The sequence below is a fragment of the Clupea harengus genome, chromosome 24 (assembly GCF_900700415.2).
Source record: "Clupea harengus chromosome 24, Ch_v2.0.2, whole genome shotgun sequence".
Lineage (NCBI taxonomy): Eukaryota > Metazoa > Chordata > Actinopteri > Clupeiformes > Clupeidae > Clupea > Clupea harengus.
Genome location: NC_045175.1, coordinates 7,677,408 through 7,686,162, shown reverse-complemented (window position 1 = coordinate 7,686,162; position 8,755 = coordinate 7,677,408). Strand labels below are relative to the sequence as shown.

Sequence of the window (8,755 nt, the reverse complement as noted above, 5' to 3'; positions counted from 1 at the left end):
CAGTAAGATCCAACAAGCAATTGAGGCAGTTGTAGGATGGGCTGGTGACTGGGGATTCAGATTCTCAGTGGCAAAAACTTACTGTGAATTCTTCACAAAAAGGACAGTTGCTGATAATGTTAAACTGTACATGTATGGGGAACCACTTGAACGAGTTGAGGTTGCCAGGTATCTAGGGCTTTGGTTTGACAGAAGGCTCACATGGAAAGCACATATTGACAAATTGGAGACAAAGTGCAAGAGAGTATTAAATGTTATGCGATGTCTGACAGGGATGGAATGGGGGGCAAGCCGATCCTCCTTAATGACACTATATTATGCCCTCCTGCGTTCAGCAATAGATTATGGTAGCTTTGTCTATGGATCTGCGTCTGATTCTCGACTCATGAAGCTGGAGAGAATACAGTCACGAGCGCTGAGGCTTTGTTGTGGAGCACTTCAATCCTCCCCAATAGTGAGTTTACATGTTGAGCTGGGGGAAATGCCTTTAGCAATCAGAAGGAAAAAGCTGTCCCTAGCCTACTGGTCAAACCCGGAAGGCCACAATCGAGGGAATCCTGCAAAAAGAGTGATAGAGCCATGCTGGGAGTACGAGGCCAAAAAAGGCAAGGGGTTTGGGTGGAGGGTGAGGGAATGGGTACAGGAAGCGGGGTTGAAAGAGGGAATGGTTAGTCCGACAGTAGCCATGTCACCAGTGCCACCATGGTTGTTCCCCATGCCTATAGTGGACATGAGCATATTGAAATATGCCCAGGAAGAACAGGAGAAGCAGTACGTGGCTGGGTACGCACTAGACCACATTGGGTGTACATATGCTAGACCTGTCCAGATATATACTGATGGATCAAAGGACCCAGAATCTGGGAAAACTGCAGCTGCCATGGTTGTGAAGGGGATGGGTGTCTGTGCCTCCTGGAGGCTGACAGATGAGGTGTCTGTGTACACCACAGAGCTAATTGCCATCATTAAAGCACTAGAGTGGGTTGAGGAGACTGGGCAAGAGGAGGGGCTTATTTGCTCTGACTCTGCAGCAGTGTTGGGCAGTATACAGTCATTTAGATCCTGTAGAATGGATTTACTGAATGAAGTCTACCTATGCCTATATAGGCTGGAGCAGAGAGGGGCCTCTGTGACTTTCCTGTGGATCCCAGCCCATGTGGGGATATGGGGCAATGAGAAGGCGGATGGCCTAGCCAAGAAGGCGCTAGAAAATCCAGAGCCACAGGTCAACACTAAGCTTGGGAGGGGGGAGGTAAAAGTTTTTATAAGGAGGGCTCTGACAAAGCAGTGGCAGATCCAGTGGAATACAAGTCCTAAAGGCAGGCATATGTATGCAATACACAGAGAGGTTGGGAGAGAAGCCAGAGTTAGAGGTTGCAGGAAGGATGAAATAGTGGTCGCCAGGCTGAGGATTGGCCATACCCGGCTGAATAGCACCCAATACAGGGTAGGTGGGACAGACACAGGAAATTGCATGTGGTGTCCAGGCCAAGAGGAAACTGTGGAGCATGTATTGCTCGTCTGTCCCACCTACCAGGGTCACAGGGAGCATTGGAGGGAACAACTGCAGGGAGCTGGATGCTCGGGATTCGGTCTGGCTGAGGTTCTGGGGGAGGGAATAAGGCCAGGGGAACTGGTCAAGTTCCTCAAAATAGCAGGGCTATACAAGAGAATATGAATATCCCTTTTGGTATTATTATTGTTATTTCTTTTCTTTGTTTTGTGTTACTGAGATGCCCAAAACTGCAATGTTTACAGTGATCTGTAGGTGGCAGCATGCACCACTACGTGTAACCTGCCATTAAAGCGAAAGAAGAAGAAGAAGAAGACGTGCTCCGCCACCGATTCAACCAGGCATCAGGGTGGTGTGTCACGTCTTGAGGAAACGCATGCGCATTTCCGGCAGCAAACACAATCCACGTGGGTAGCTAACAAGCTTGCTAACTGTTTCATGAGCAAGCTTCCGATGTGCCGTTAAGATAGAATTTCTCCAAGTGAGTACTGGCATAGTTATAACATTTTCAATTGAGTGTAATAGTTAATATTGAGACACTACGTTGTATCAACTATTTTAGGTTTGTGTCAAGCTTAATAATAGCATAAATGCAGGCCTCTTTGTAGCCTCGGACTTTACTTATGAACACCCCGGAAAGTGAGCTCTAATTTCGGTGACTTTATTTAGCTTGTATGCAAGCCATGAAAATGCGAAGAACAACACAAATTGCTTGTGCTCCACAGCAAGTGTTAATTTGTCTTGCACAGACAGCGATTGGATTGATCTGGCTGTAATTGTCATGATTCTTAGCATTCATAGCTATAGCCAGCCGTTTAGTTGGTAAACTTTTGCTAATAGCTGGACAGTAGGATGGATTAATATTAGGAAACTGGGAATTTTCCGGTTAAGCGAGCTTTCGTCGCTGAGGTATTGTAAGTTGGTAAATTAATGTGAACTCAACCTTTTAAGAGGGAGCCATTGCAGCCATGCTTCTTTGCAATCTCGGATAGTTGGATTTGTATAGTTATTCACTGCTATGTTATTTCAGCTCACAATGGCTTTCAGGAAAAAGGAGAAGTTTCGCGACCAAAAGCAAAACCAAGGCGCAATGAAATCAAAAACGACGAAAAAGATTCCCGAGATGCAAGACGATTCTAGCGACGATGACGACGAGATGGAGAGGAACTTCGCGCTGCTTAGTAAAACGAACGCTCAGTGGGACGCTGAGAAAGAGCAGGGACTTGTGGCAGAGGAAGATGGAGAAGACGAGCCTGCAGATGGGGATGATGAGGAAGACGAGGATGATGACGGTGACGATACTGAGGAGGAGGAAGAGGTTGTTGAGGATGACACGGGTGCGCTGAGTGGTGAAGGTGAGCATGATACTGCTGAAGAAGAAGAGGAGGAGGATGATGAGGATGACGAAGAAGACGATGATGAAGAAGAAGAGGAGGAGGAGGAGGAAGAAGAAGAAGATGCCAGTGGCTCTGGTGAAGAGCCAGAGGAAGAACCCGCGCAGGGAACCAGGCGTCAGGGACAGCTGGAGACTGAAGATGATGTCAAAAGAGGTAGTGTTATATGTCAGTGAGGCTCTCTCATGTCTGCAGTTTTAAAAACGGTGCTAGGTGACTGCCCTGCGGTATGCAACCAATGTAACTAAACATTCTTATATAATGATCTGGTATATTTTCTAACTGTAGTTTATCTGCAGTGGCAAAGGGATCATAAAGCAGGGTCATTTGATTTACATTGTGGTTGTTGTTTTTTTCTTGAAGAACTATCAAGCATGTCCTTCGAGGAAATCATGCAGCTACAAAACAGAGTGGGGACAAAAGCCTACAACAAAATCGCATACAGTACTGCAACAGCCAGGAGCGGAAAAACACCAGACCAGATGAAACGTCTGAATAAGCACAAGTAAGACACATTGGCACTTCACAATTAAGCTGTATGCATTTACATTTATGTCATATACAGTTGCATTTACACACACACACACACACACACCACTGCCAGACAACAAAACTCATCTTCAAGTAAGGCACAGTGGCACTACACAATTAAGCTGTATGTATTTAGATGTTTGTCGTATACACTTGCATTTAATTGTCTTCACTTGATTAGCAGAAAGGCTTATCCTGAGTTTCTTTAAAGAACAAGTGCTTCTGCTTTTGACACAACCACTATGTGGGACCCAAAGCAAAGTTAGAGGCTTCTCAGTATGTAGAGTGATGCCTTGAAAATTGAGACAGAAACCTTAGCCTTCTCAGCTCAAGATAAACTACGCAGTCCTTCTAATTCAAAGTAACCTTGTTATATGACTAATTATACTTTGTTGCTTTGAATTAAAAGTGTAGTCAGTGTAAAATGCAGTGCACGTTACTCAGTCCTTCTGAATCTAAGTAGCTTGTTATATGAATAATTATACTTTCATGCGATGTTGCTTTGAATTAAAGGTGTAGTCAGTGTTTTGGTCTTATGAAAAAAATTCCAATGATTTTAAACGTACAATGATGGCATATTTCTGAGGAATAATAGTTGAAAATAGTTCCTGTCCCTTCTGTGTAGGTTGATGCTATTTGTTAGAGGATTTTTATGCGTTTGTTGTCAATTTAGGGATGCCTAAAAAATGACTGAAATACAGAAATGGAAGGTGTGAAGTGCACAGCAATATCAGGGAACACTGTTAAATTATCATGCCTTCAGGGATACGTCATCATTACACATCCAGAAACATCTTAAAATGTGGCCAACAATACTACTTACGGCACCTTTAAGGCATTAAAGGGATTGTCTACATTGAAACGCTGACGTAAAAAATATGAACAACTGTAAATGCTACCTTTTTTCTCTTTTTTTTTTCTAGGCCACAGGAGATTTCTTCAAAGCAGAAAGTGCCCTTCCTCAGGAAAGTCGTACCTGCCAAGAAAGTAGTAAGTGGGGAGAGGCTACTGTGGCCACTGCTGAGCTTGGATGACCTTGTCACAGACATCTTGCCTAATGAGCTGAAACTTTTTATGCCTACCGCTGTTCCCCACAGGTACCGCGAGATCCCCGATTCGACGACCTATCTGGCGATTACAAGCCGGAGGTCTTCTCCCAAACCTACAAGTTCATCAATGAAATTCAGGACAAAGAAAAACTGGTAGGCGCGGACTGTGTGTGTGTGTGTGTGTGTGTGTGTGTGTGTGTGTGTGTGTTGACTGAAACATCAAAACTTTCTGAATGTCTGAAGACACGTGTGTGTTAAAGACTTGATGTGAGTGTCATTCTTTGTGGCAAAGGCACTTTTCTTTTTATGCACACTGAGATAGCTTACGTTTCTCAAGGCCCTTGTCTGGTGTGCTTTTGTGCTCTCCCCCTTGACAGTTTGTAAAGAAGAAATTGAAGAAGGTGAAATCTGATTCCAAAAAGGAGGAACTGAAGTTCCTGTTGAAGAGGATGGTGAGTTGAGTCGTCTCCGTCAAGCAGACTTGAAGAATCTACTGTTTCTTATCCATACGCAGTTGTATGCTATAGGAAATAACCGCACGGTTTATAGGTTTTTCCACCAATCAGATTTTGTAGTTGAAATTAAGTCATTATTCTGTTCCTTCAAATTGTCTAAAAATCTCCATCAGCAGGATTTATGGTTCTAAACAAATTTGCATGCATTTCGTGGTGTCCAGTTGGCTTTGACTAGACGATAAATTATGAATTCATAGTTTCACAGCCTAACTCTCTAAATCAGAAGAACATCTTGTCTATGTCAGATGGGAGACTCTGTATCAAGAATCATGTCTCTATCTCCTTGAGTATAAAGCTCTTCTGCGTCTCCCTAACCCTGCTACTGGACTCTGTCATCATCTAAAGTCTTTTCTGATATAGACTCCCCTTCTCTGTGGTCGCCAGCATAAGAACTCTGAACCCTGCCTTCAGTAGAACAATGAGAGAATAAAAACAAAGGTTGCATATAGTGTTACACCGATTAATCGGCATCAGCCATTGAAAAACCCATATCGGTCTATCACTAGTTGCATACTATGGGGGCATATAGTAAAGGGTGCTGAAGATAGGGGGGTGGGGAAAGGTTGAAAATTGTTAGTGTTGCTTCGCCATTCCCCTCCTAACGGTTGCCGTTGTGGCCGTTTCCATGGCGCCTGTCTCCAGGATAATCAAGAGCGCGAGCGCAAGAGGAAGGAGCAGCAGCGGGAGAAGGAGCTGCTCTTCAAGAGGAAGCAGAAGGAGATGGTGGGCGACGGACACAGGCCGTATTTCCTCAAGAAATGTAAGTGGGGCCTCATCAGGTCTCTCCTTGTCTAATCAGGTCTCTTGTCCTTCCTTCTGATTGAATATATGTGCTTGTCTGGCTCAGTTTGCCAACTAAGCTGTAGTTTGTCTGTCTGAGTTTTTTTTTATCCATGTCTTTCTTTATTTCTTTCTTTCTTGTCTTCTCTCCTCATTGAATATATGTGCTTGTCTGGCTCAGTTTGCCATCTAAGCTGTAGTTTGTCCAGCTCAGTTTTCTATCCACGTCTTTTTTTTCTTGTGTTCTCTTTTTTTTCCGCTTTCCCTCTTCCAGTGTTTTTTTCAGCACTAAGTGGTTCCTGTATTGGAACATAATTTGATAGTGTTTCTGACTGTTGTTCTACCTTTTGAAAATGAAAGAACATGACCATCTGAGAAAAAAAATCCTTTGTGAATCCATTCTTACCCGTTACTTGTGTTTGTCTGTCTCTCCCTCCCTCTCTCCCCCCCTCCTCTCCTCTTCTCCTTCCCCTCCTCCTCCTCCTTCTCCTCCACTCTGCAGCGGACAAGAAAAGGCTAGAGTTGGCCGAGAAGTACAAGGAGCTGAAGAGAAGCGGCAAGCTGGAAAACTTCATCGCGAAGAAGAGGAAACGCAACGCCACCAAAGACCGCAGGAAGCTGCCCAAGCAGCAATACTGAGCCACTGACCATGGACCAATCACGGCAGGCGGCCTGGACTCTTTTACTGCCCCTCTGTCCTGTGATTGGACAGTCGTGGTGTGACCTCTCCAGACTGGGGTACAGCTGGTGACCCTCTCCGGATGTACATAAGATTTGTTTTTATGTGGTTACAACACAGTGGTTTCTCATTGTGGTGTTGATAACTCGACTGCTGCCCAGATGCGATGGATGATTGTATTCTCCATCTGCACAGACATTTTGTTGTTGTTGTTGTTTACACACATTTGAAATCTTTGTTTTTATATTCTTGATCACTGTATGTGCATACTGTACATAAACTGACCTCCAATAAGAGAAATATGTGTCATTATTTGGGAATGGAGTATTTATTTACTTTTCTTCCCTGAAGTGGATGTGAATGCTGATCTAACACTAGGTGGAGCTGTTTGTGTAGGAAAACAATACAAACTTTCTTGTTTAGGTTAAAAATGCATGTATTACTACCAACCTATTTGAGAAGCATTACAAATGATTAACAGTCATTCTTCAGTAATGAGTGCTATACAACACATTCCTGCGACCAGGGGGGTATTCCTCGTATGTGGTTTAGTGACAAACCTGGATAAGTGAACTCAGAGTAAGTGGGTAAACCTCCTAATAGAAGAGCCGTCTGACGTTGTTTTGCTAGGAGAATGAACCAATGGGGGTTATTTTATTAGGAGGGTTACCACTTACTCTGAGTTAACTTATCCAGGTTTGTCACTAAACCACGTACGAGGAATACCCCCCTGAAGAAGACTGGGGTTCTCGGCAGATGTCAATATAACCCAACAGGCCCTAACTTCAACAACTCTGCGTCATAAGGAGACGTGAGACCCAGAAAGGTAAAGTTAGAATGGAATAGAAAAGCCTTTATTGTCGTTGTATTTGTATTTGCATACAACGAAGTTCTGTAGAAATGTATGCGATAATTCACTGCACTAGAGCACTGAGGTTATACAAAAAGACAAGATGCCTTTATAAAGAACCGTTCATCAAGGTTGAAGACTGAAGTTGAGCAGTTCTAAAGAACCCGAGTCCATAATTATCATATAAGTATTTAGTAAGTGATTAGAAGTGTGAGGGCAGTTGTCTCACTACACAAGAATGGGAAGGATGCAAGCCTTACCTCTCGCTCTCTTAATCATTAATAATGACGATCAGGCACTTGTGCTGCGCGACCTTGCGAGGAAGAACGGCAGTGTAATTACAAGTGTCCAAGGCTGTAAGCTCAAATTAATCAGCATCTTTCATTTGCTATTAATTGATGGGATAAGTGCGACGATGTGTCTTCCTATGCAGTTCCGCTCGAAGCAATTAGCCTACACGTCATTACTAAACGATGGGGCCGTTTGAATGAAGAGGGAAGCTGTTTCGAAAGATAAGGTAAGACCGATATGGCTAGATAACCAGTTTTTGAATTGTATGCCCACTTATTCCTTCCATTTCCGCTCTCTTTGGAATTATGAAAAGTTTTCTCGAAAACCTTTTACAATCTTTAATCAGGTCGGGTCGTCATTGATCCAAGGTTTTTTTTTAAATATAGAATATAGCTAAGGCTTAATTATGCATCTCCACTCTCATTTTCCAGGCTATGTTAACCTTTTGAGTCAGATGACATTTGGGCTAGTGAAGCGCTGTCACAGTACAGCAGAACCGTCTTAAAGAAAACTTTAATGACCACCCTGTTATTAGGCCGGAGAGGTCTTACGAGCGCGTATGAACCCTGTGGTGAAAGACCTCTACCACATTAGGCTTTCATTAGCATCCAGTGTAGCCTATAACCAAGAGAGTAGGGGACAGTAGGGAGTGAGGACTATAACCAAGAGAGTAGGGGACAGTAGGGAGTGAGGACTATAACCAAGAGCGTAGGGGACAGTAGGGAGTGAGGACTATAACCAAGAGCGTAGGGGACAGTAGGGAGTGAGGACTATAACCAAGAGCGTAGGGGGTGAGGTCGGAGTCCATGGGCTGGCAGCATGTAGCCATCTTACAAGGCACTCCTGCGCAGAAGATTGAGGGCTATGTCTGCAGGTACTTAGTCTACATCATAAATCTCCCCGTGGTGATTTATTAATGGTATTTTTTTTCCTTTGTCAGCTGTGTTTCGTATTTGCTTAAAGAAAAACCTCAGGATTTTTTTCTATCTTCACTTTTTGGGTCCAATTATTTACTAGGTACAAAAACAATCGAAATTGGTTCAATTATGAGTTAAAACACTAAAACAGGCAACCGCAAAACGACTCTAGTGGAATCCTATGGAACAAGCGTTTGTTTTAGCTTGAGACCTTATGCATCACTGTGTGAGCCTGT

At 43.6% G+C, this 8,755-nt stretch overlaps 1 protein-coding gene across 1 annotated transcript; it reads left to right on the top strand.

Annotated features, from left to right (window-relative positions):
* The first annotated feature begins 1,960 nt into the window (after nt 1-1,960).
* rrp36 (ribosomal RNA processing 36) lies at nt 1,961-6,757 on the top strand. The gene is made up of 8 exons (XM_012838582.3): nt 1,961-1,994; nt 2,544-3,063; nt 3,271-3,412; nt 4,362-4,428; nt 4,536-4,640; nt 4,865-4,939; nt 5,645-5,762; nt 6,285-6,757. The coding sequence occupies exons 2-8, from the start codon at nt 2,550-2,552 to the stop codon at nt 6,419-6,421; spliced, it is 1,158 nt and encodes a 385-aa protein (XP_012694036.2). The 5' UTR covers nt 1,961-1,994; nt 2,544-2,549; the 3' UTR covers nt 6,422-6,757.
* The last annotated feature ends 1,998 nt before the right edge of the window (nt 6,758-8,755 follow it).